Source organism: Cyclopterus lumpus, chromosome 21 (genome assembly GCF_009769545.1).
Source record: "Cyclopterus lumpus isolate fCycLum1 chromosome 21, fCycLum1.pri, whole genome shotgun sequence".
NCBI classification, from domain to species: domain Eukaryota; kingdom Metazoa; phylum Chordata; class Actinopteri; order Perciformes; family Cyclopteridae; genus Cyclopterus; species Cyclopterus lumpus.
Window position 1 is genome coordinate 22,645,589 of NC_046986.1, and position 27,483 is coordinate 22,673,071.

General features: G+C 42.3%; 2 protein-coding genes and 1 long non-coding RNA gene across 3 annotated transcripts; 1 reads left to right on the forward strand and 2 right to left on the reverse strand.

Annotated features, from left to right (window-relative positions):
* Positions 1–116: 116 nt before the first annotated feature.
* On the reverse strand, positions 117–4,685 carry maip1 (matrix AAA peptidase interacting protein 1). The gene is made up of 5 exons (XM_034562206.1): positions 4,316–4,685; positions 4,088–4,159; positions 1,926–2,052; positions 961–1,111; positions 117–850 (listed from the first exon to the last, which is right to left on the reverse strand). The coding sequence occupies exons 1-5, from the start codon at positions 4,628–4,630 to the stop codon at positions 772–774; spliced, it is 744 nt and encodes a 247-aa protein (XP_034418097.1). The 5' UTR covers positions 4,631–4,685; the 3' UTR covers positions 117–771.
* Positions 4,641–9,106, forward strand: tyw5 (tRNA-yW synthesizing protein 5). Its single transcript, XM_034562207.1, is given in 8 exon segments — positions 4,641–5,041; positions 5,969–6,123; positions 6,236–6,305; positions 6,393–6,437; positions 6,594–6,731; positions 6,853–6,940; positions 7,115–7,231; positions 7,726–9,106. Coding segments are annotated over 8 exon segments (918 nt in total). The 5' UTR covers positions 4,641–4,960; the 3' UTR covers positions 7,950–9,106.
* A 13,014-nt stretch (positions 9,107–22,120) lies between these two features.
* LOC117750623 lies at positions 22,121–22,818 on the reverse strand. The gene is made up of 3 exons (XR_004611815.1): positions 22,441–22,818; positions 22,291–22,344; positions 22,121–22,191 (listed from the first exon to the last, which is right to left on the reverse strand). It is a non-coding gene; the product is annotated as an uncharacterized LOC117750623 (long non-coding RNA).
* Between the last annotated feature and the right edge of the window lie 4,665 nt (positions 22,819–27,483).

The window sequence follows — 27,483 nt, forward strand, 5'->3', positions numbered from 1 at the left end:
AAAAATAAGTTTGATTCTAAGATGGCATTCACATAATCTTCATTAAAGTTTCTATGGTTTTCACACATTTCCTTATTTCAATCATTAGAAATAGACAATTATTATGGAATAATAAATAACTATGCACATTTTTAATTTATCACATTTTTAATAAAACAATCAAGGGTCTGCTGCAGCTGCATCTAGCTGCCTCAATCATTGCAAACACGTGTACACATACGGTACATATATAGCATGTATTTCAGAGTCAGATTACTGCAACAGGTTGTGTGGGACAAAAGAAAAAAAAGAAAAGAGATAAATCTGGAACATTGAATTGTAATATCGCTATACCACACAGTCCCGCGTCTGAAGTACCAAACTGTAGTCGGTCTTTACAACAACAACAAAAAAGATGAGTTTCCAAGAAGGGGTGCAAGGTGAGTTCAAATGACAAGTTCAAGTTCAAGTGTTCCCACACCTACTGTAGTCTAGGGGTGGATATCAGAGATATTGAAGAATACGATAAGAAACACTGTTATACTGCAAACAGATCTGGGCAGTCTCTCTGAGAATAGATGTGTCTTTTCGACAGTGAATAGTGAGTGAATCCAAGTTTGTCCCGGTGGTTTCCTCTGACTTCCCAGTGAGGCGATGAATCACGTTTTCCCCTCTGTGGTTAATCTCAAGCTGCTCTTGTTTTACACAATTTAACGAAAGCAAATGCTCAGGGGCAATTTTGATGTCTTTGATTCATTTCCAGTGGCACAACAGCCACAAATCATAGCCACCTCAATCCAAAAGCTTGGAGTGCTCTATCCTCGTAATGGTCCAGTCCGGAGGCACTCCCTTTGTGAACTCCCTCTGGAATCTGTCAGAGAAAGAAAAGAAAGCTCAGCACGGATACTCTAATTCCCACAGAGCGTAGTTCTATTCCGTATGTGAGAGTCCTTATACTCCTGACAGGAAAGATATACTGACTCATAGTTTGCACTGAGGATTCTCTTCGTCTCTGCTTCTCCCTCTCCACCGATGGCCACCTGGAACACACGGGTTCCCTCAATGGTGTCGTTGGGAAGATGAGCACTTGTCAGATACCAGAAACGCATCAGAATATTGACAAATTTCCTCCCTGGAAAAAGAAAACAGATTAACACTGCACAAAATGGCCCTATTTCAAACACACACCATCTACTGCGTGTCTGTCCGTTTCGTTCTGCAAGAGGAATCTCTCCTCTGTTGCTCTTCATGAGGTGGCCTTAATTTATTCCCCAGTAAAGTTGTATTAATTAATTATTTGTTTTTAGGAGGGAGCCATTGGTTCCTACAAAAAAAAAAAAATTACCAATTTACCAAAACATCTGGACGATATAATTTTTAACAAAGGTCAATCAAACAGGAGTAAATAGTGCATTTGTTGGGGCTGCGGATTAAACCCCATGGTGCTCTAGTTAATATTCACAGCAGCAGGAGGGTGCATTTGGGATTGCGTCAAAATAAACTGCAGCGTGTGTATTCAGGGTAATGAAGGAACGTGTCACCCAGTGATACAATGTGGCTCATTGCTTTGTTTTTAATAGTTTGCAACAACAATGGAGCTCAGCAGGAGAGCCAATATATATATATATATATATATATATATATATATATATATATGGAAATTGTTGAGTTTTTGGTTTTAAATATATATATATATATATATGGAAATTGTTGAGTTTTTTTACTTTAATCCGGACATCTCAACATTAAACTCATACCTTACTTTATTTAACGTGTCTCTCAGCCCCCAGCTTTGTGAGCATGCAACTCCAGAAAACTAGAGGACCATTAAGACCCCGAACTAAGAGACAGCAAGTGGATTCTGCATGACAACAGATATGGCTGCATTTGGTTGTGTCTTTAAACCATATATATGGTTTTGGTCGCGATAAAGACTTCATGCTGACCATCATCATCATAGTAGATCGTCACGTCTCCAGGCGTCGTGTACATGATGTCATCAGCGTCTGCAGAGAGGGCTTTTTTGTGGCTCGATGGCAGCACATTGCACTTTTCCTCCAGCTTTGTGATCAACTACAAAGACATACAAAATAAATAAATAGATAAAGCTCAACTTGAGCAGAGAGATTACAGTGATTCTTAAAATAGTCTGTCCTTTGATAATGGTAAACATTTGTCTTGTGTAGTGTTTGGGAGCAACAGGATTAAGTTGGTTACTTAATCAATCCATAAATATATCAAATTGTGATGTGTGGGATCGACTCATCTTTTTTTTTGTTATTCCTACTTACGAGCCATCATAACAAGTTGCATCTGTTGATGAAAAACAATCCAGTATTTATCAAATGATGAGTATAGTCTACAAAAAACGAATAATGTTGCTTCTACTTCTCCCCTAAATGGTTAAAACATCCTTCAAGACCGACAAAATCTAAATCTAAATCTAAAACCCCCTGAAACACAGAGGGGGGAGAAGCCTTTGTTGCTCTGGCCCATGATGGAACTCACTGGAATAATTTTAATGTAAGGCAACATTAGGCCAGGGATTGCAGTGGCCCACTGTGACTTAATAAATGTATGCATTAGGGGGGAAACACTTCTACAGACATGAAGGAAACCGATGCAGGACTCAGAACTGCTTCCAAAAAGATCTCAGAAAACCCAAATTAAATATGAAATGGACAATCCGTTCGTATTCTATCTCTGATATTCAATTAGCTGTTGCCTGTTGTATGAAGATTCATTGTGTACCATCTGCAAAAACAAGTACACACAGACAGATGAGGACTTGTATATTGTAGAGGGGATCGGCGAGAGACATCAAGCGGAACAAATAGGTTGTCGTTGCTTTCTCTTATCTGTTTTCATAGATTGACACCAATATTAGAAGACTTAGGAATGTTAAGGCTAGAGTGCCTCAGGTCACACCTAATATACGTTTGGTGACCTACAACACCTCTTTGACTGTTTCTAAAGTAGCAGCTCACACGAAAGACTCCTCAATCGGGAATACTTTATAAATAAATATGCTGTATCATTGAGTCTACGTCTCCCACGCACAGTTTGATGTCATCTGTGTTGCTTTTGGTTTGATACTTTCTTTGTCTGTTATGTGGGATATTGTTTAATGCAACAATTAAATTAAAGTGAAATCAGCATCGGAAATACACAAGGGCAAAGGGCAAAACTGCCCCTGATATCACTAGGAGAGGGGCAAAAAATGCCCCCATAATTTCCTCTAATAATTATGATAATTTAATGAACTTGTCAAAAACATCGTAGCCCTGACCCGGTCCAGTTGCCATATCATGTTTTGGATTTTCGCCTCGATGTTGCGTGTGCGAGATGAACCGAATGTAGAATCTGCTGTGAGAAGAAAACCAGGCGGCCTCACATAAAACCCTCTGAGCAAGGCAGTAGGTCAGACCAGCAACTTCACCAATGGCTGACAGTGACACAGATGACGATGATGAACTGGTCCTCTTTTACAAATAAGCCACTCATATGTATATGTACATATTTATTATTTGTCTACACTGTACATATAATTTAATATTTGTTTTCATTTTCTGAAAAATTGGTTGTAAATGGAATTTAATTAATCTATGTAAAGCCCTTTTATTACGTTTAAAAAAAAATGCTATGTATGTTATAATATATAAAAAATGTATAATTGTTAATAGTTGTTTAAAAATTGTTATAACAATAAATAACCACAAAGAAATAAGAATAACATTTAATATGATTGTCTGATTTCTGTGTTAAAAAAAATCTAAGAAAACACTTTGAATCTGTAGACTACTGGCTAATAGTCTTCTTGTTGTCATTTGATGACAGTTGCTCATATATTGTAAGCCTAAATAAGTATATTTATTATTTTGAACAAAGGCTAAATGTTATTTCACAAGTTTCAAAAAGCACCCCCAATTATTTTATAAATGACCCTGGATTTCAGTCAGTGGGGGCAAAAATAGCCCCCGAAAACAAATGTTAATTTCCTACCCTTCCTACAATGGGATTGATATGTTGATATATTTTGAAATATGATCAATAAAAAAGGTAGAGAATGGACAGTACGAGTTTGGACCTGTTGACTTTCCGTACTTACGTCTTTAGCCACGAGCCCTTCCAAGGCTTCAAACTCACACCCTGCCAATAGTCTGGAAACATGGATGAAGGCCTGCAAGAGTTAACAAAACGCGGTTAACACGATAATAACTGAGGGGGTTTTGGTCGTAATGGCGAATAAACACGTGCGATGAATACTATAGCTTTCAGAGTAGTTGTGGCTCGCTGACAACACGTTAGCACCCTCCGTGTTCGGGTGCTTACAGACCTGCTTCGCTCCCTCCGTGAACTCTTCAATGTTGAACTCGTTATCAAAGTACGCCCGGATCAGGAAGTAGTATATTCGGGTGCGAAACCAGATGAAGGGATTCGGGATGCCGAGAACCACCACCTTCTGGTTCTGGTTCTGCCCGCCGCGGTCGGAGCTGTACGGGCGCAGCGCCGCTACCACGGCGGCAGGCGATGGAGAAGGTAGCCACCGTTTACCGGACCGGTTCAGGATGACACTTTCATTTAAACAGAGACGGGTAAAGCTTAATGTTGATGGAAACCTGTGACAACCTCTTAACATGGGCAGCGCCATCTTTCTTTCTTTTTTTTTGTCATCCTCGGAAGCTTGTGATTGTAACTTCCGGTGAAGAACAAATAGCAAGAATTCCAAATGCGGACAGTACTGAATGCGATTCATTTGCGTATTCACCAAGCATGAACATTGTTTTGTAAATTACTGAATGCGATTCATTTGCGTATTCACCAAGCATGAACATTGTTTTGTAAATAACATACCGTTTTTACAGCCGACTTTTACCATTATTTATTCATATAACGTTTCGTTTCTACTGGGAACACTAACAATGTGACGCACAATGTTTACTTTCTCCGGCGAGCGGATTTCTGAAGCAGAGCATGTGAGATGGAGCAGCAGGGGAAAGTAACTGTGCCGATATTTACAGAAATAGATACGGAAGTGTTTCTGCGAGACATTTACCCAGAGGTAAGGTGCACCCGGCGGCTGGTGCGGGTCTCCATGGCTGCACCAAACGACACTATCCAACTGTAACGTCGCCTGGCCGCTGCTGCTGCTTTGACTATTTGTTAGCAGCCCTACAATGTGTTGCTTATCCTGGTACTCCAGTCTCAGATTGAGTGATGTTGACAAGCATTAGCTCGTGACCGGTTAGTTAATAGAAAATCAATCACCAACAATGAATGTAATCATTGCAGTTATTTACAAACGCACTATTATCTGAATGCCTTTATGTTTCAGCCTGTTGGTTAGATACAACGAACACTTTGAGATGAAGATGATGGGCAATTTTATTATTATTATTTTTAAAACCCATTTTATGACATTTTAAAGAATAAAGTTTTGACACATTGATAAAGGAATTACTTCACAATAATTAATAGCTGCAGCCCTAATATAAATCTCAAATTCAAGATTGCTCTCCAATGTGTAACTATATATACAAACTGTTGGGAAACACTCTAAAATCTGTTCAACATTTTAAACAACCAACTGCAGCCATATCTGTTGTCATGCAGAATCCACTTGCTGTCTCTTAGTTTGGGGTCTTAATGGTCCTCTAGGTTTCTGGAGTTGCATGCTCACAAAGCTGGGGGCTGAGAGACACGTTAAATAAAGTAAGGTATGAGTTTAATGTTGAGATGTCCGGACTAAAGTAAAAAAACTCAACAATTTCCATAATGCATTTAAGTAGTGTCTATTTATGAGTAGACCATTCACTAGTACCCCACGACAAGTACAGTGAACTTCATGCGTATAATTTTTGGAGTGGCCCTTTTAAGTTGTGTACAATGTTATGTATCATATTGGATCCTGGGAGACATTTATTTGCCATCAGACAGATGCGCTCAGATGTGCAGGTCTACAGCTGAATTTACTCCAATTTGTTCCCAGCGCAGACCAGCAGTCCTGAGAGGCGCGCGTCTCGGGCCATGCCTGGAAAAGTGGACGGTGGAGTATCTGGGACAGAGCGGGGGGGACAAGGAAGTGAAGATCCACGTGTCCACTGTGCCGCAGATGGACTTCCTTCGCAAAAACTTTGCATACAAGTGAGCTCTCTCTCTCTCACTCATTCACTCACTGATTCACTCACACACACACACACACGCCAATCAATGCTCATTTTCTGCAGAGTTCTCAGCTGCACCTCTTCATTCACAGGACTCTGCCATTCTGTGAGTTTGTGAAAAGAGCATCTGAAAAAAAGCACTCTGACTTATTCCTGTGTGAGGTAAGGATCATATTATATATATATATTTTATTTTTTACAGTATGCTATATCTTTTAATGACACACTTGATCCTTGATCTTATGTCAGGACGAGCGCTATTACCTTCGTTCACTGGGAGAGGACGTTTGAAAGGCACTAAGAAGACTTCTGAAATCTGTGAAGATTGTGCTGCGACAAAAAAACACATTTGTTCAGAGACATTTGTTTTGTATTTATATGCAATAAGAAGAAAAAACATCTTCAGTCCCACTCCGCGAAAGCTCTTGAATATAAATGTATTTCTCACAGGAACCTGCTGATCTGAGAAAACAGTTCCCGGGCTTGGCAGAGGATTTTCACATCCCACAGTTCTTTGAATCCAATCTGTTTTTTTCCAGCGTCTTCCGCATCAGCTCCTGTGGTCTGCAGCTGTGGACGCACTACGACGTGAGCCTCCTGCGTTTAGTCTCTCTGCGATGTCGTGAAGATTAATTTTGGATGTGCCGTCTTCATTGGCATGTATAGAATACAATAATGTTGCATTTCTAGATCTAAGCTCTCCTTTCAGGTGATGGACAACCTGCTGGCTCAGGTGACCGGGACAAAGAGAGTGGCTCTCTACAGCCCCCAGGATGCATTGCACCTCTACCTGTCAGGTAAGTGGCCGTGTGAAGATGCCAGCTTGTTTAATTGTTCAAAATATACTGCACCAACCCACTTGTCCACTTTCATATGAAACTCAGATATTGATGTAATTTGATTTTTGTTTGCAAGTGTTTTATGGTATATAATACTATCATGCCTCCTTTCATTTTAATTCAACCCATCAGGTGATAAATCGGAGGTGCTGGACATCGACTTCCCAGACCTGAACTAGTTTCCTCAGTTTGTGAAGGCAAAGAGGTACGAGTGTGTGCTGGAGCCCGGGGATCTACTTTTCATCCCTGGTGAGTAAAACTGTCTGTATCTTTTATCTTAATTCTGTTATTATACTACTTGTTTTTTACTTATTACTGTGAGCAATGCTGCTGTAATCCTGTAATTTCCCCACTGAGGGACTAATAAAGGATTATCTTATCTTATCTCTTATCTTATTAAGCGAATTCCTCCTGCAATCCCACCCATATATATATATATATATATATATATATATATATATATATATATATATATATATATATATATATATATATATATATATATATATATATATATATATATATGAGAAGCATGACAGTATGATGGATGATCACCAGGGATAAAAAGTAGATCCCCGGGCTCTCATCTCATTCCATCATACTGTCATGCTTCTCATGTAACACTCACACCAAACTTAGGGAATTGTGGATGCTTAATATTGGAAACTCACTGCACACTTCAGTAACTTGATTCCTCATATGAGTAAGGCTTGGACTAATCCGGTTGTCCCTGCTTCCCTCAGCCCTGTGGTTCCACAACACGCTTGCGCTGCAGTTCGGTGTGGGCGTAAATGTGTTTGGGCGCCACCTACCTGCCGACAGCTATGACCGGAAGGACCCGTACGGTAACGAGGACCCCGCGGCTGCAACTCGAGCCCTTCAGGCGCTGGAGAGGGCGCTACGCACACTGGACGAGCTCCCGGAGGACTATCGTGACTTCTACGGGCGCCGTAACTCATGTTTATAATGTTTACTGAGGAATAAATCAAGAGAGAAGTAGAGTCATTTTCTATAGACTTCTATACAACCAGACTTCTTTTTGCACCCGGAGGAGTCGCCCCTGTTGGTCAGGAGAGAGAATGCAGGTTTTAAGATGCTTCCTTGTTGGCTTCACCTTGAGAACCAGAGGTTGCCGCCTGGGTTTTAATAAGTTAATAGTAATATTGTCACCATCCTCATCTTTTTCTACCTGCTGGTAGATCAGGTCAGGTGAGGACAAATCAACAAAAAGCACAAAGCCACGCTCTCGTCCTCAAACAACCCCAGCACATCTGCTTATTGAATACAAATTGCTGTCCAAGGCTAACATGCACAACTCCCACTTGCCTTGTTTTTTTCTATTTAAATACAAACGAGACAAAAACTAAATAAAATGCACAGTAATGGTCTAATTTACAGCCCGGTCCCTTCAGCAGGGGCTGGTTCTCGGTCTGGAGTCGTCGGAAGGCCTTTCTCAGGGTCTCTGATGCTCTCGATGGTCGTGATCTAGTAGGTTTGTTCGCCAACAAGTTTCGTTTCCAGCAAAAAGTGTCAAGCAGTTCAAAACTCAAAGAGTTTTCCTTCACAGTTTTGGGTTCTCAGGAGGGTTCAGCTCATGTCAAAGTCCAAAGTGCAAAGGGACGAATCAGAACGTCCGCGGCCCTTAAATACCTCGGTCCGGTTTCCATGGCATTGACGCACGTGCTTGCGTGCGATTGAGCAATACAGAAAGAGAGAAGTATTAATTATTTCCCCACATTTGTCAAATATATATTTGTATTTGATTCATACTAGAGTTATTATTATTTTATTTATCGGTGATCTGATGCTATTCAGTAAAGCTATGAGCTGTAAAGCCAAACTGATGGTAAATGAAAATCAGTCTCTTACTGAAAGTGATCGACCGGGTGGACCCGGTTCTCCACCACCGACTCTAATGGTTCCAAGATGGTTCACAATTATGAGATGCCCTTGTCATCTCATAAAAAAATATTTCCTTTTGATATTGTGATATCTCAAATGTTTCATTGATCTATTTAGGCCAGTATGTACCTGGCAATACTCTTTGAGCCGGACCTCTGTTTGTTGCAAAGTAAAAACACAAATGTACCTTGTAGTTATTTTCAAAACATTTCTTTATTTTGTATAAATACTGTACAGGCAGTGTACATGAACATTCTGTATTTTATGTGACAAATAAAATACTTTAAAGCTTTTAGAAGGATTATTTCTCGTTCAGCTTGAACCGTCAGTCTCCTTGATTTCTTGTCAGTAGATGGTTTAGATGGTTCTGCTTCTTCAGCACAGAAGAAGCAGATGGAAACAAACTACGTCCTCTGTGCTGGTGGGGACGGGACCCTCCTCGTCCTCTCGGCTGGCTGGTGGTGTCGGGGTGGAGGGGCAGCAAGGACCGTACTCACTGGGTCTCAGACTCTCTGGGGTGCTGAGAGGGGTTCAGAGGTCTGCTGTGGATCTGGGTCGTCCTGGGTTAACGGGTTGGTTAACGTCCACCCTCAGTTCCCCCAAGAGAGAGACAAAAGCCCAGAGGAGTCCTTCCCTGGGAGACACAAACACAAGCGATTAATACTTTTGTACTCAACTACACAGCCTTTACATTGTTGTGTTGAATCTGGCCTCCAATGATGGAATCGTATGACTGATACTTCTGTAGTCTTGGAGAGGGATTACTTACTCAGCCCACTGAAAGAAAGGCGACCGCCGCTCTCCATCTGGTCCTGTGGTCCTCCGTCCTTCTCATCTGCTCCGTCGTCAAGGAGACCGTGGATGTTGCTTCTTGTGTCACGGCCATCGATACCTGAGTAAAAGAGACTTGGAGACTTTTCTTAACGTTAGTAGTTTTTATCACACACCTGTCTGGTTCAGCCACCTTCACCTAACTATAAAAATAAAACAGAGAGACTAAAATGAACACCTGGAACATATCTGATTTAATGCAGAGAATACAAGCACAGCTCCTACTGCGGTCGTACAGAGACCTGATGACCCGGCACCCCATAATCCTGCAGCACCCCCCCACAAAAACCCCAGAGGAACCCAGACGAAAGCCTTCTCCAAGTCCACAAAACACATGTAGACTGGTTGGACAAACTCCCAGGACCCCTCCAGTAGTCTTGCGGGGGTAAAGTGCTGGTCCACTGTTTCACGACCGGGACGGAATACGCGCCTCTTGAATCTGAGGTTCGACAAACGGTCGGAGCCTTCTCTCCAGCACCCTGGCATAAGCTTTCCACGACAGTCAGATCTTTACTCCCCCGCAACCCACAGGGAGACGACCCTCTCCTTCTCTGGGGAAAACTCCAACATGGCGGCGCTGAGACGGGGGCTCGTGAGTCTAGGCGACGTAGCTAAAGTCTGAAAGATGAACATTTCGAAATACTACTTACCGATATTTTTAGGTGAGAAGTTGGTTGTTGAGATATCAAATCTGTGGTCAGTTTGTCAAGATTAAGCCTCCTTAAAAATGAGCTCCAACGATTTGGTGGTTTTAATGGTAAAAATACTTCACAGTGAAGAACTGGAGTAAACTCATTAGCAAGAAGATGAGGTGATGACGTCATCAAGTAAGCTGCTGTTCTAATTGCAGAATGACCGTACTGCGTCCTCCGGTCCCTGGATCTCCAAAGTACACATCTGGGGGCGGAGCTTCTTCAGGATGTTCCCGACTAAAACCTCTGCTACAGGATGAAACCTATTGCCAACCCCGCCAGACGCGAGGGAAGGCTGTCTGGCGCTTTATCAGTCCTGCCAGACATAAAGGTTTAAAATCCTGCAGCAAACAGGCTGTCGGTCTCAATCCGAGTCGCTGTCCTCATCCCACTGCCAGTGTGTTCTGTTTGTGGAGGATCCAAGGCCTGACGTGGAGGGTGCAGACCATGGTTGTTTCTCAAAATGTGTTCTTGTCTGTACTTGTCTGAAGTTAGTTGTTTAGACATCAAATCTGTGGTCGGTTTGTCAAGATTAAGCCTCCTTAAAAATGTGCTCCGACGATTTGGTGGTTTGATGGTAAAAATACTAATATGATGTCATCAAGTGAGCTGCTGTTCTAATTGCAGAATGAATCCCGTCCCTGGGAGTCTGGACTCTCAAGTCCAAACTCCAAAGTACACAAGTCCAAACTCGGTGTGCTTGGTATTGAGAAACCTCTGGACCTCCCTCCTCTTCTTTGAGGAGAGCTGAGGCCTGACGTGGAGGGTGGAGACTCCTTGTAGGCCTCTTCTCTGGTCCTCTTGGTGTAGGACCCCCGGCCTGAAGTGGAGGGTGGAGATCATGGTCGTTTCTTAAAATGTGTTCTTGTCTGTACTTGTGAACTTGTGAAACATCTCGAGTCTGTCAAGTTGTTCCAATTCAAAGTCTCCGTCTAGCCAACCACGGTCCAAATACCCGGATGTGACTTGCTCTGCCCACTTTACCGGGGGTGCATCGAAAATGAAATGTCCGTACTTGGGACAGCCAAATATCCCAGAATGCATGTCGCAACAGAGAACAAATGTGGAGAAGACAACAAACAACTGAAAGTTGACTTTTTGAAATACTACTCTGGATATTTTTAGGTGAGAAGTTAGTTGTTGAGACATCAAATCTGTGGTCGGTTTGTCAAGTTTAAGCCTCCTTAAAAATGTGCTCCGACGATTTGGTGGTTTGATGGTAAAAATACTTCACAGTGAAGAACTGGAGTAAACTCATTAGCAAGAAGAGCTGAGGTGATGACGTCATCAAGTAAGCTGCTGTTCTAATTGCAGAATGACCGTACTGCGTCCTCCGGTCCCTGGATCTCCAAAGTACACATCTGGGGGCGGAGCTTCTTCAGGATGTTCCCGACTAAAACCTCAGCTACAGGATGAAACCTATTACCAACCCCGCCAGACGCGAGGGAAGGCTGTCTGGCGCTTTATCAGTCCTGCCAGACATAAAGGTTTAAAATCCTGCAGCAAACAGGCTGTCGGTCTCAATCCGAGTCGCTGTCCTCATCCCACTGCCAGTGTGTTCTGTTTGTGGAGGATCCAAGGCCTGACGTGGAGGGTGCAGACCATGGTTGTTTCTCAAAATGTGTTCTTGTCTGTACTTGTCTGAAGTTAGTTGTTTAGACATCAAATCTGTGGTTGGTTTGTCAAGATTAAGCCTCCTTAAAAATGTGCTCCGACGATTTGGTGGTTTGATGGTAAAAATACTAATATGATGTCATCAAGTGAGCTGCTGTTCTAATTGCAGAATGAATCCCGTCCCTGGGAGTCTGGACTCTCAAGTCCAAACTCCAAAGTACACAAGTCCAAACTCGGTGTGCTTGGTATTGAGAAACCTCTGGACCTCCCTCCTCTTCTTTGAGGAGAGCTGAGGCCTGACGTGGAGGGTGGAGACTCCTTGTAGGCCTCTTCTCTGTTCCTCTTGGTGTAGGACCCCCGGCCTGAAGTGGAGGGTGGAGATCATGGTCGTTTCTTAAAATGTGTTCTTGTCTGTACTTGTGAACTTGTGAAACATCTCGAGTCTGTCAAGTTGTTCCAATTCAAAGTCTCCGTCTAGCCAACCACGGTCCAAATACCCGGATGTGACTTGCTCTGCCCACTTTTCCGGGGATGCATCGAAAATGAAATGTCCGTACTTGGGACAGCCAAATATCCCAGAATGCATGTCGCACCAGCAACAGAGAACAAATGTGGAGAAGACAACAAACAACTGAAAGTTGACTTTTTGAAATACTACTCTGGATATTTTTAGGTGAGAAATTAGTTGTTGAGACATCAAATCTGTGGTCGGTTTGTCAAGTTTAAGCCTCCTTAAAAATGTGCTCCGACGATTTGGTGGTTTGATGGTAAAAATACTTCACAGTGAAGAACTGGAGTAAACTCATTAGCAAGAAGAGCTGAGGTGATGACGTCATCAAGTAAGCTGCTGTTCTAATTGCAGAATGACCGTACTGCGTCCTCCGGTCCCTGGATCTCCAAAGTACACATCTGGGGGCGGAGCTTCTTCAGGATGTTCCCGACTAAAACCTCTGCTACAGGATGAAACCTATTGCCAACCCCGCCAGACGCGAGGGAAGGCTGTCTGGCGCTTTATCAGTCCTGCCAGACATAAAGGTTTAAAATCCTGCAGCAAACAGGCTGTCGGTCTCAATCCGAGTCGCTGTCCTCATCCCACTGCCAGTGTGTTCTGTTTGTGGAGGATCCAAGGCCTGACGTGGAGGGTGCAGACCATGGTTGTTTCTCAAAATGTGTTCTTGTCTGTACTTGTCTGAAGTTAGTTGTTTAGACATCAAATCTGTGGTCGGTTTGTCAAGATTAAGCCTCCTTAAAAATGTGCTCCGACGATTTGGTGGTTTGATGGTAAAAATACTTCACAGTGAAGAACCGCAGAAATGAATGACCGTACTGCGTCCTCCCGTCTCTGGGACTCCAAAGTACACATCTGGGGGCGGAGCTTCTTCAGGATGTTCCGCACCAAAACCTCCGCTACAGGATGAAACCTATTGCCAACCCCGCCAGACGCGAGGGAAGGCTGTCTGGCGCTTTATCAGTCCTGCCAGACATAAAGGTTTAAAATCCTGCAGCGAACAGGCTGCCGGTCTCAATCCGAGTCGCTGTCCTCATCCCACTGCCAGTATCTTCTGAAGGTTGCACGGTCCTCGTCCTCTTCTCTGGCCCTCTTGGTGGAGGATCCGAGGCCTGACGTGGAGGGTGCAGAGTCCCCGTAGTCCTCTTCTCTGGCCCTCTTGGCGGCGGATCCGAGGCCTGACGTGGAGGGTGCAGACTCTTCTGGCCTCTGGAAGAATGGGGGCGCCTCGCCAAAGGGGGGGATGGGAGGATGGCGGGGAGGGTCATCTTCGTACTCCTCGTCCACTTCCTCCTCTTCTCCCTCGGACATGGAGTCGTATCCGGAATCCTCCTCGTCCTCGGGGTCCCAGTATCCCTCGTTGTCCGAGTCCCTCTCGCTGTCCGACTCTCCCTCGCTGTCCCAGTGGCCGTCCTCTCCCTCGTAGTCATCAAATAGGACCTGGGGACGCAACCCACCGCGACCCCCACCCACAGGCATGTGACCCATAAATGCAATCCCAGCCTCACCTTGATTACCTTCGTCGTCTAAGGCGATCCTGATGGGGTCTCTTGCAGGCCGCTCCATGATAGTTCACACCAGCTAAGAGGGAACGGTTAAAACCATAAGGATTTATCATAACAATAAATATTTCTGGATTACATTGAGCAATAATATATTATTATTATAATTAATAAAATATAATAATAATATACAGCATATCCTTAAACTAACGACTATAAGAGGCTGTGCCTTTAAACATTTAACAGTGATATCAAACATAGTGCACTTCGGCCTCTGTTAGTTTAAGATGAGGTAATCAGAATAAAGTCATGATGCTTCCATGTGACACTTAATGAGAAACATGGTTGTTAATACATTTTGTTAATATTGAAAAAATCGTTTTCACAAAGATGGAAATTTTGACTACATAATATAGATTTATTCCAATGGCAATAATAATAATAATAATAATAATTATCGTTATTGATGTCAGCAGTATTACTATTTGATAAGGCTTGCAGAATCAGTTCTTTGTTTCCCCTATTTTAATTTGTCTGTTCTGCTTTATTTTGTATTTGTAATTGTATTTTTCTATTCCTCTATTGTGTTCATTGCCTATATGACATTATCTCCTTTGCCTCATGTATTTTCTGAAATGTTTACTTGTATTGACGTTATGTTTTGCCTTGCTTCTATGTAGAGCACTTTGTAAACCCTGTTTTTAAAGGTGCTATAAGAAATAAAGTTATTATTATTATTATTATTATTATTATTATTATTATTATTATTATTATATGTCGTTCATAATTAATTAATTAGTTGCACATGAGGGCTTCATACAGTTTGGATGCGGAGACCAGGAGCCTTTCACGGCTTTCTTTGTGGTCAATTAACCGACAGTTGAGCTCTCGTGAGCTCTCAGAGACATTTATTCTGGACCGAACAAGTGTCAGGACTTCGGTAATTGTGAAAAAAACGATCAATGGTGCGCAATAAACGGCGTGAACGTGTTTAATATACATAAACCACGTGCGTCATGACGCACAGTGAAACATGGCGATATTAATCCAACATGACCACAGTAACCTCTTTCGTTCATAACTCATCATTCTCCAGTTTATGAGGTGCATCTCAGAGCGCGTGGAGGAGATGCTGGAGGCAGCACGCGCACATGCACTCCCATAACAGATCGCTTTCTTGTCCCCCGAAAACAAAGCACCGCAACAACGAGCAAAGTGCATTTCAATGTTACATGTTAAATAAATCACTCCTTTAATATGATAAAGTAAAAGGAGCACATGTGTGTACAATAAGTCACGTTTCAACAGTCAAAACAAAGCAACTCAGGGTCACGTGCAGGTCAGGTGACCGCTGGATTCGATCCGAACGCCCGAACGTTCCATATGGTTTCCATGGTGCGCAATTTATGCATTTTACATATTTGATTTTAGAATTCTATAAATATGGTTCAGGCGCCATCTTTTTTCTGGAATTTCAATATTAAACTTCGACGTTTTGATGCCTTCAAACCAAAATAACAGGGTTGTGGAACCTCTACACTAATTATTAACACATTCCGCACATCTCCCGAAATTTTAAAGACATTCTGCGGCTCAGAAATAATTTGACAGGAGAAATCATCGACTGAGTGTCACTTTTCACAAAATATCTTTTTCCCCCAAATTGCCTGACGTCGTTCTGTGAATTCTTAACCTTAAAACTCAAAAAGTTTCACTAATTTCTAAACTGAGAACACGTTTAAGGATTTAAGGGGATACATTAATAATAAAAATGATAAATTAAACATTAAAATGGCCTTACCTGCACAGTAATGGTCTAACTCACAGCCCGGTCCCTTCAGCAGGGGCTGGTTCTCGGTCCGGAGTCGTCGGAAGGCCTTTCTCAGGGTCTCTGATGCTCTTGGTGGTCGTGATCTAGTAGGTTTGTTCGCCAACAAGTTTCGTTTCCAGCAAAAAGTGTCAAGCAGTTCAAAACTCAAAGAGTTTTCCTTCACAGTTTTGGGTTCTCAGGAGGGTTCAGCTCATGTCAAAGTCCAAAGTGCAAAGGGACGAATCAGAACGTCCGCGGACCTTAAATACCTCGGTCCGGTTTCCATGGCATTGACGCACGTGTTGCGTGCGATTGAGCAATACAGAAAGAGAGAACTATTAATTATTTCCCCACATTTGTCAAATATATATTTGTATTTGATTCATACTAGAGTTATTATTATTTTATTTATCGGTGATCTGATGCTATTCAGTAAAGCTATGAGCTGTAAAGCCAAACTGATGGTAAATGAAATATACTTTATTATCGTGCAATATTGTAGATTACAATAATGCTCTCGTTGTAATTAATCACGCAGCATATGGAGCGTTATTATGTGCTTTGCGTTGTTGCACATCTACTTCTTGTTGATGATTGGCAGATGTATGATACATAAATGACGGGCTTGCAAGTGCATGGTCTTCCGACTAAACTCCTTCATTAATTTGACGGATAACTACTTTGCAGATTAAGAGTTATGTTATGTTTTTCCAATGCGCCCTCGAGCCCGAGAGACAAGACGCTGTCATTTAATTGGCTGAAGAGTCAGAAACACTCCGTGAATCGTGACTGACAGAAAGAGAGCTGGCAGGAGTCACGGTAAGATACTAAATACGACAGGAGTTAATAAAGCCTCATATTAGTATTTCGTTTGGTCTCAGCATTGATATTGTTGACCCTCCTGTGCTTTGTAGATAGGAAAATGACACCACAAAAGAAAAGAGATATCCAGTTTGTTCACCAGCCAGAGGGTAAGTAGCTATCAAGGAGCCCGGGTCGTTGTTAGTTAACTTTAGCTAGTAACGTTAGCAGGCTAACTACCACCCAGTGGAAACCTGCATCCTTTGAGATGCATTCAGGAAACTCAGAAACTCAGAAATCCAGTGCAGGTTGAGGAAGCAGCAGATGGACCATCAGGGCTTCAGGTGAGGTCTTCAATTGAAAAAGGTACTTTGTTTTGAGTGTGTTAAAGAATACACCATCAAAAAATGTCCCAGCCTTCTGCTTAAATGGTTTTAGTAATTGGAAAAAATATTTCGTCTTTTTTCACTACACAACTTAAACGTTGTTTGTATATATATTTTGGATATAGAATATACTGTTACTGTATATTGGCATTTTAGCAGAACTTTCCATTGCTGAGGCCAAACCTACGCCCTGGCTTGATTGCAGCGTGCACGACCTGCGGGGACACAGCGACCTGGTGACCCGTGTGCTGCTCAGACCCTCCAACCACCTGCAGGTACGCTCGTCCCACCACCGTTTGGGTTTCTTATCACTTGTGTTGAAAGCTACTGGAGTAAAACCACCGAAGAAAATAACATTAACGTCTGAGTACCTTAATTAATGCAAAATCCATATATGTTCCCTTTAGGGCCAGGGTCAGTCTTCTGGATCTTACACAACTTAATTGGTTCCTCACCAGTTTCGTGATGCTCTGTTACACAAGCACTTTGTTTTGGTTCCACAGATAACTTGTATACATTTCTTTTATCCATAGGTCTATAAATCATCCCAATTTCCTCGAGCTGACTTCTTTAGGAAGTTTACTTTGTCTGAGCGATAGTCCAGAACCTAAATAACACTTTATAATTATTATATAATGCAGAGAAGCAGCACACTGACACAAAGAAGAGGGAACCAGCAAGTGTCCATGCTTGTGAATAGCTTATCAAAAACAGTATTTCTGTTGATTGTCTTATTGATGAATTGATCAATCTTTTCAGCACTGATCAATTGCATACATCATCTGTGGAGAAAGACTCGGAGGCTGTCTGCTTAAGGGTTTCCACAGTATATCCTAGATGGATAGATTGTGCTGTGACATGGAGTATATGTTGTTTTGTTTCTTTTAGTTTGGGGCAAAGTATTTCTTTAATTAAGTTTTTTTTGACATTGTCCCAGGTGTCCCAGGACATCACCCAGCAGCACCTGTGCTGCCCTCCCACGGTGTCGCTGATTGAGAAGTGCACGCGCTTCCACGTGCACTGCGCTACTACCTCTGCGAGGAGCGCATGTCGGCTTTTGACGCCAAGATCAACAACGAGAACATGACAACGTGCCTCCGGAGTCTTAAAGAAATGTACCAGGACCTGGCCGTGCGTCCAGTCTGCTGCCCCCTGGAGGCAGAGCTTCGCCAGTACAACGTGCTGCTGAAACTCACCGACGGTGACGTCCTCCGGTCAGTCCATGGAAGCACAAGCTTCTACAAGCTGGTCAAAGGAGCCTCCTCCCTCGCCAGCTGCCTCCTGCACCGATACTTCAATCAGGTCAGAGACGGTTTCCTTTATTAATGAATGAAACTGAGAAAACCTTTTGCTTACCACTTGTCAAAAGAGATTTCACTTATCTGTTCTTTGACTTTGGGAATATGAGAAAATAAATGAGCATTAATGACCATAACCATAGACACATCCATTTCCAGCATGTTTTTAATAACATTTTATACATCAGGCTTTGAATAATAAATGGCAAAAACCATCAGAATATAGAAAGGAATGAAAGTGGAGATTTGTCAAATGAATTGGGAAGATCTAAAAATACAAATGGACAAAGTAGAGCACTATAGGCTCTTAAACTTGAGTATTTCATTTGTATTCTTCTTTGCAGTATAAACCACTTACTCCACTACATTTTTCTGCAATAATAATCCATAGATACATATTATGACCACAAAAAAAAAAAGATGTATTTTTTCACCACTGTGTTGTGTCTTTATTCTAAGCTGTTTTAAATTACTCGGTTGATGATTATTACTTACTTCCTACATTTGACATTGCTCTGATTCCAGTAGACTGTGCACCAACTGAACAACAGTATAAAACAGACACAATAAACCACGGTAGTATACAGTGAGAACAACGTGTGTGAATGATTTCAGATATACAATATCCTACATTATCATATTAGGAAATAATATACTTCTTACACTTCTAATGTACAAATATAGAATAGAAACTGCAGCTGTTTCTGTTAATGCTCATCAATTGTATGACATGTATCTGGTGTTCATTTCTAGTCCCCCATTCTCTCCACAGAGTGTGTTTGTGGCTCTGAAGCTGCCCACACGGCTGTAGATGCACCTCCAGGCCGAGGACGGTCACTGGCCCGGGGACGACGGTGGACCTCTCTTCCTGCTCCCAGGTAGCCAAATCATCCTCCTCCATGTTCTTATATTTGAAATAAGGGATACGTTTGATTTAAAGTTGAAATTAAAAGACTAAATGCATTTTTAAACATTGAATATCGCATCCACAGTTATATTATGCACCTACTCAATTCAACAATACATCCCCAACATTTTTACAAAGGAATCTGTCTGTGCATATGTAGTCTAGTAACAACCAATTTCAACCACTAATATCATGACATCCATCCTTCAAACAATCTGCAACTTTAAGAAACAAGGGAGGTGTGAGTGGAGTCCTCTGTTGCTCAGTACTGTGCTATACGCCCACTTTGTAACGGTCCAACCAAATGCAAAGGATTAGATTTAAATACTTCTTGTAACTGTACTCCGCTCGATAATTCTCTTCCATTGGATTATACTCCCAACACAGAAGTCACTGGGAATTGTGTGTGTGTGTGTGTGTGTGTTCGTAGAAGGATCGGAGGGAAAGTGGCCAGCTGCAGCTGCAGCTCTATTCTCCTGGACTCCGACTGTGAAGAAGAGAACAGAAAGGTGTCTGCCTGATGATGACCACCATGATGACCACCGGCCGGAAGAGGGAAGCGTTTGCTGTGACAGACAATGTCAGTAATGATTCAGTCACTATGATTTTTAGTGACAATGAAAACATCAGATCTGTGGAGCAATGGGGAAACTAACCTTCCACACATTGTTACATGAAACAAACAGCAATAAATAACATATTTCCACATTCTTTTCCACAACTGGATGTAAACAAATATATAACCGAGACTGTAACCGTCACATCAATAAATATCGTATGCGTGTACAGATTGTAAAGCCCTCTGAGGCAAATTCATAATTTGTGATATTGGGTTATATAAAATAAACTGAATTGAATAAATGAAACAAACATCATATTTTCAGTGTGCCACATCGTTTCCCCAGTTTGATGTTTGACTGGTGCTTTATTAATTATGTTGACTCGTACTCTCTTCTGCTTTAATGGTTTACAAGAGCGGCTGAAGATTTCCTACAGTCCAGCATATATTTATAGAGTTTTTTAAAATATATATATATATATATATATATATATATATATATATATATATATATAGCACACCCACATCAGATAGAAAAAACTGCAAACAAAATATTCAGGAATGGTCAATTTGTTATAGGAAAAAGAGGTAATTGTTCAATAATCCTTACTAATTTGGGTTAAGTTAACGACTCAAATCAGATCCCAAAAAAATCATTTTATATTTAAATAGAGCCTCATTATTACTATAGAAATGACCAACAAAAGGCAGAAAGGTTTCTTAAATCAATCATCATTATTTGCAAAATAGGTGAACCCCCTGTACAATGTCTTGGAATAAAAAATAAATACAAAATAAAATATATTTTGATTAGTGTCAATTCTGAATGATCAGACAACATACTGTGGGTAAGCTATCTTAGTTAATTTCGGACTGTGGTCATATATTAACCATGCTTGTCCTCCTCGTCGACAGAGCAGCTGCAGCTTCATGTTTCATTTCCTCCTTTCAGAGCTACCTTTACATGTTTAAGCTAACGCTAACGGAATTGTTTCCCATCTCGGGCAGATTTGAGCTAACATTTGAATAAAATGTCACTTAAAATATTGATACAAATGATCGTATCACGTTTTCAGCTGATGTAATGGTGTTAAACTAAGCTTTAGCTTGTTATCTTTCGAGCTAAATGTCGTTTTAGTTAGCTTTGCCTTTACTAGAGCCAGTAAAAGGACGCTAACGCCGGTAAATTAGCCGTGCGCTGCTCTTGGCCTGATCCCGACAAACTTCTATCGTCGTAGTAAACACACGGCGCTTCTGGTTTTTCGGGGATATTAACTTGTTACAGGGCCACCAAAATGCTGTCAACATATCCGGGATCGTAGTTCTGTCCTTCACAATAAGATATCACGCTTCAACATTCTCCAAACTATGCAATAAAAGCTCCTTAGTTTCCATTTGAGTCTATACCACCACCTGCTGGATGTTTTGTTAAACTCTTCTCATGGCAATCAGTTGAAAAACACCAGCTCATGCATGAAATTGAAAAATTGTGCACACACATTGTAAGAGCCACAAGTGTATTATTTGGTAGATCAGAATTTCAGGAAAGTTTATAATTTACTTTCTGAATTACGGAATAATGTATGTTAATGACAGGTGCTCCCGGGACGGAGATTTAATGGCGTCATGACAGCAGCCGGTGCAAAGCAATGAGCTGCATTAGGCACATAGTTGTTCTACCGTAACATATCGTATGATCATAAGGGAGAGTTTATTTATTTGGTGTATGTAGTAACGTATTTTCTTTGCTACATCAAATAAAGACAAAAGGAAAAGAAGGATACGATCTCATGTTATTCGCGTAAGGAAGGAACTCAATGTGTCTGCAGCTCTTTAGCGGCTTAACAAGAACCACGCCAACGGAACGCCACTACACACATCTTGTATATAACAATTACTATCATAACACACAGTGCAGAGTAAGAGTTATTACAACTAAAAACACACACAAGCATTCATGATTGAAAAGCTACATTGTTAAAGCAAAATAAAAATGACAAATATGTATTTAAATACAAGAGACAAAAACAAAATCAATCTGGACACAAATACCATTCAAAATAATCTTCCTCATCCAGCTCCTCGTCCCAGCCCACACGTGGTGTGATACCAAGTGTGGCAGCGGTCACCCTGGACCCACGACACCAGTCCCTCGGAGCTCTCGGGAGGGTCGGGTTCCTTGCACCGGCCACACTCCCAAACGGTGTCCATGTCTTCAGGAGTGTGACCTATTCACAGAATAAAAAAATAAAAAATCTACTTTTAATTAAAGAAAATGATCAGATTTTCATGGGTTGGCATACAAAGAAAGTTAACATTAAGTAGACTACCGGTGGATGTCGTGGGTCCAGCAGACGAGGAGCTGGATGATGATGGTCTGGTCTCTGCAGGTTGGAACGCTGTATGAATAACAGAAAAAGCATTACCGTGTTTTGTTTAGTCTTCATCATGACTAATGTCACCATCATGTTTTTTTTCAGGTTACATAAAGCATTTACAGTGAGAGGGAGAGGAAGGCCTTTGGTCACATCCCGCTGCCGATGTGGAAGGCTCTAAAATAAGAATCATATTTTATTATAACAATACTAAAATACATATTGCATTCAGATTTCTGTGTGAATCCAAATGCAAAATAAGTGTGCGCTTACCAGGAGACGGGAGAAGGTGGCAGTGTTCCTCAGCAGGCAGGCTGGGGAAAGGGGATGTTGGGGTGAAGGGCAAGCACGGTCCTGGGTGAGGCTTGATGGCGGTGATTATAAATGGCCAGAGCGTGGGCCAGGACCGGAGGCATCGTCAGTGGAAACCCATAACCTGCAGAGTACAAGCAGTACTCCACCAGGGAATCCTCATCTTCAGGGCTGAGGAGTGTCCTCTGACCAGTCAGCCGCGTCCACGGCCAGGGCTTCCGCACTTTGCTGCTCCTTATGCGGACACGTGAAGCGTTTGTGACCCACGTCTCCACACTCAAAACATCTAATCTGCCCCGAGCTCGCGTACACCGTGTACGACCCGTCCCCGTGTTTCACCCGGAACGACACCTCCAGGGTCTGAGTCGGCGAGTCCAGGAACATGAAGGCCTTAGTTTGCGGTCCTTACAGCCCAAACTGATCATTTTAAGTCCGCTAGCGAACTTTCCAAACCTGCGCAGTTGAACTTCTAGCAGCTCGTTCGGTATAAACGGCGGAACACCGGAGACGGTGACCCGCGTGGTGGAGCTGAGAGCGGGGACACCTGCACATAGCTGTCCCTGATAAACACGCCACTTTCCACCAGCTTGTGGACACCAGCCTCGCTCTTCAAGAACACGACCACCGCCTTGTTCATCCTCGAGGCGAAGGAAAGGTTGTCGTGTCCGACCTGCTCCCCGACAGCACCTCCTCCACCGACACGCTGCTGTCCGGCGGAACTACCCGGGCTCCCTGCCGGAGGGTCGGGCGTGACGTCTCAGAGGACGCCATCCTCCCACACAACCCCCCAAAACACACTAATACCTGCTCTGTATCTCACCTGATCATGCGCGAAGACGGAAGAACAGACAAGAGCCCCGAAGCAGTGAACATCCACTCAAACTTTGCGCCACGCTCACTCACACAACCGGAAACGGAGAGAGGAGAAGAGAGAGAAGAGAGTGAGATTAAATAATGAGGAGAGGTGAGGAGAATGAGATTAAATAATGAGGAGAGGTGAGGAGAATGAGATTAAATAATGAGGAGAAGAGTGAGATTAAATAATGAGGAGAGGTGAGAAGAGTGAGATTAAATAATGAGGAGAGGTGAGGAGAGTGAGATTAAATAATGAGGAGAGGTGAGGAGAAGAGTGAGATTAAATAATGAGGAGAGGTGAGGAGAATGAGATTAAATAATGAGGAGAAGAGTGAGATTAAATAATGAGGAGGTGAGGAGAGTGAGATTAAATAATGAGGTGAGGAGAAGAGTGAGATTAAATAATGAGGAGAGGTGAGAAGAATAACCACTAGTTATACTTGTTGTGGAAGTCACAAAAACGTGGGAACATCAAACGCCCTCCTGTTTGGGTTCATAACACCATCCGTAGCCGCACACAGCTCGTGAATTTCACAGACTCCTCAAGGAACTCCATCTGGTTTATCGTTACGTTACCGTTTCCGCCATCCACCCTGGAAATAACCACTACTGCTTTATACTTGTTGTGTAAATTCCACATACGTGGGAACATCAAACTCCATCGTGTCTGGGTTCATCCGTAGTCCCACAACAGCGTCTGAATGACGGCTGCTATCAGCGCTACTTCAGGGGGACCGGCAGAAGTTTGATTCAGCGACAGCGGTGATGACGGGCGGAGCTTCTCACCGCTGATTGGCTGACGCAACTATGACTCAGGCGATTTTGTAGCCGGAGTTGGGAAATTTCAACTCGCGCAAATTCGCGCCGCGTCCAACGCTCTGTTCGCACCGCCACAAAGCGTCTATCGCGATGCCTCCCGGCTGAAAAATCGCATCTTCGCGACCCGTCGCGTCTGTGCATTGACTTTGCATGTAATCTGGTCGCGTGAATAATTTGCGTCACGTTTGGTGTGAACGCGGCATAAGGGCAGCAATTTGGATGAACATTTTCACTTAAACTTTGATAATGCTTTCCCTGCAGCCTTCTTTCAGATGAGTTTCTACATCATCAAGTCATTCTTGAGGGTCTGCAACTTGGGTGACAGTTTACCACTTTCTAGACCAAGTAAAATCTTTTGAGTGAATTCAAAAGTGTTGGTCAGTGCTTTGGGGTAGCTGAGGTGTAATGCATAGATCAGTCCAAAGATTACCAGGAAGGCATCGCCAAGTCTGGGGAGGCTGACCATGGCATCTCTTTCAATGATGACAGAGACTCTCACAGGGTGGTAGTGAACTGGACTTGTGTCATGGTCACTGATGACAGTAAGGAGGCCCACTGCAACACTATCAAGCTCTGGCTCATCAGACTCGTCCTGAATGAATGAAAAAGAGATACTAATCACAAACTAACACATGGAAAAGAACAGATTACATATAATTTATCTTTCTTTAACCAAGACCCATTGACAACCAATACCCCTTTTACAAGGGAGACCTGGGTCTCATTGTAAGAGGTGAACAACACAAGAGCCATGTTCTGCACACACGAATCAGCCAAATTACCAGAGAATCTAAGTGGTGTGAGAGACTGAAACCAAGCTAAAGGACATTTACAGGAAAATGTTTTACTGAACATCCTATCACTTGCCAATACAGTTCCTTTGTAGTGAGGAGAAAGAAAACAGACCATACACAAACTGTATGGGTAGACTAAACAAAGGTAAGTCCTAAAAGATATTAGTATTTTTGATGAACTGTTTACATAACACACAGTATAATCTGTTAGTGATTTAAGGAGACTCACTGTGCAGCTTCTGAAAAATCCAGAAACATCCTCGCACAGATACACAGGAAGGGCATGGAGAACAGTAGTGCGCTTGGTGTGGATGTCATGGATTTCCTAATCAGATAAAAAACAGAATTGTACATACTGAAGAGTTTACTGAACAAAGCTGATTTTAAACAGTCCAATCAGAACATATGTCCACAAATAACCTATTCACATCTTTAATGCAATCAGACAAATGACAAACACAAAGTGGACTACTTGCAAAATTCACAAAGCTCATTTGAGTCATTGAACCTGTTTGAAGTTGCACCGGTTCAACCTATGAAGTGTATAATAATCCATTTACCTGTTCATCGTGGATTTTTAAAATTAAAACTCTGCATACAACTACATTGAAATAACAGTAGGATGAGAATACAGCAACAACACTTATTAAAAAAAACTGTTCAATTTGTAGAATCTAGCACACAAAGCAGAAAATAGGGGCCAAATGAGTAAGAATCACAATCATTTTCACTTAAAAAGAGAGAGCTGATCCATATTACCTCAGACTCTATTTTGAGAGCAGGCCAGAGGTCCATGAGCTCGTTCACTGGTGGGCAGGACATCACTATGGTCTGTCGGCGTAGGGGAAATGTGGTCTCCATCATCTTTCTAATGAGGGGCAGGCTCTTCTCAGTCTTCTTGACTTCTTCAACATTTGTCTGCCTCAACTGCTCAAGGCTCGAAGGATCCTTTCCTTGGGGAAAGTTGGGTAGGAAGTTGACTTCTGCTCGCTTGGGTCTTTTAATGTTGGAATGTGAAGATTCGTTTTCAGGATTACTTCGACTTCTTTTTCCAGCATTAACAGTTACCTCCTGACATCCAGCCCATCTCATCTTGTTCCTGTAATTGCCCATCTTAAACTTGATGCTGTTTTTCCATCCATTCCATCCAGTCTCAGATCCTGCTTCCTTCAAGCAGGGATGTTTGGCTACAAGAGCCTCAGCAGCCTTCGCAATCTCTTTATCACTCGGGTAAGCCTTAAAACCATATATAGCAGATGACAGCTTTTCTAAAATGTCGTGCTTTAGGTCTCTTGTCAATTTAAGGTGTGTGTTGTTCTTCTCATATTCCGCATTTCCGTCTCTAAGTTTCAGTTCAACATCAAATGCAAATATGGGAACAGGAAAAGGACCTGGAGGCCACCTGCTGACACGCTCAGGAGATGACACATCTGAAAGTTGAACAGTAGATGCAATAGAGCTGGAGTCTTGTGAAAGTGAGATGTGCACAACAGCTTTTTGTGGCAATTCCTCAATGTCTGCAAGGGAAGTAAGTTTCCCTTCAAAGTCTGGATCTTCATAAAGCAAATCGAAGTCAAAGTTGATTTCCAGCTGTTCTTTTATAATGTTGATCACTGCATCAACAGAGGCGGGTCGTGAGCTGAGTTTTAATTTTCTAGCCTGGTCTGGCTCAACAACACGTAGAATCATTGGTTGTGGGGATGCAGCCGCCATTGTGCTAATGGAAAGACAAAATCAGGTTTATAAAGTACCGCTGATAGTATATACAGCTTATAAATTGCTTAATTCAACAGAGAGTGAATAAAGACACAATAACTGATAAATAAAAGAACCATTCATTATTACCTGAACTCAGTTCTGTCTCACTTGAATGAACCGCTTGGGGGTCCGCAGCAGCGAGCCGTCTATCTTGTATGCTGAGAGAGGGACTGTATCATTCAGACCAGACTGCAGGTGGATCGACAGGCTTGTGTCTGCAGTTGACAGCTCATAGGACCGTATATGTTCTACATACCAGGAGTCATAATCACAACACAGAAAAGATACATTGTGATTCACAAGGAAGATCTGTTCTATTTTGCTAAATTTAGACAGTCCACCGCTGACTCCTACAGACAGAAACATTCCACAGACATAGTCTGTGCCATCGATGGTCACATTTGATGTCTTGTAGATTGTGTCACTAGTTGTTTGTTCTCTAATGTGTACTTGAGCAACCTCTGGTAGAGCTGAAACCAGAGTCAATCCTGGATGCTTGAGTTCTTGGCTTGAAAAATGATGGTGCAGAAAGATGATAAGCCATCATGTGTTGGTGTCTGATTGCCATTGTCTTCAAAATATTTTTGAAGTTTTGAGCGTCATGCACCACTCTTTTGAAAAAGCGATGCTTGGCCTCAAACCACATGGTCCAAACGTGCAGCAGGGGACCAAAGCACTTGATTAGAGCGGGATAATGCTCCACATAATGATGTTTAGGACGGAGCCTAACCTCAGGGAAAATCTCTAGCAGTGCCTGTCTATGATCACTGATTTTGCA

What these genes read in the sequence shown, in the direction of transcription:
- maip1 (XM_034562206.1), bottom strand. Translation starts at nt 4,630, where the DNA reads ATGGCGCTGCCCATGTTAAGAGGTTGTCACAGGTTTCCATCAACATTA. An exon ending in TCACGGAGGGAGCGAAGCAG is followed by an intron (nt 4,160 to 4,315) that starts GTCTGTAAGCAC and finishes TAACTCTTGCAG; the next exon opens with GCCTTCATCCATGTTTCCAG. An exon ending in GATCTACTATGATGATGATG is followed by an intron (nt 1,112 to 1,925) that starts GTCAGCATGAAG and finishes TTCTTTTTCCAG; the next exon opens with GGAGGAAATTTGTCAATATT.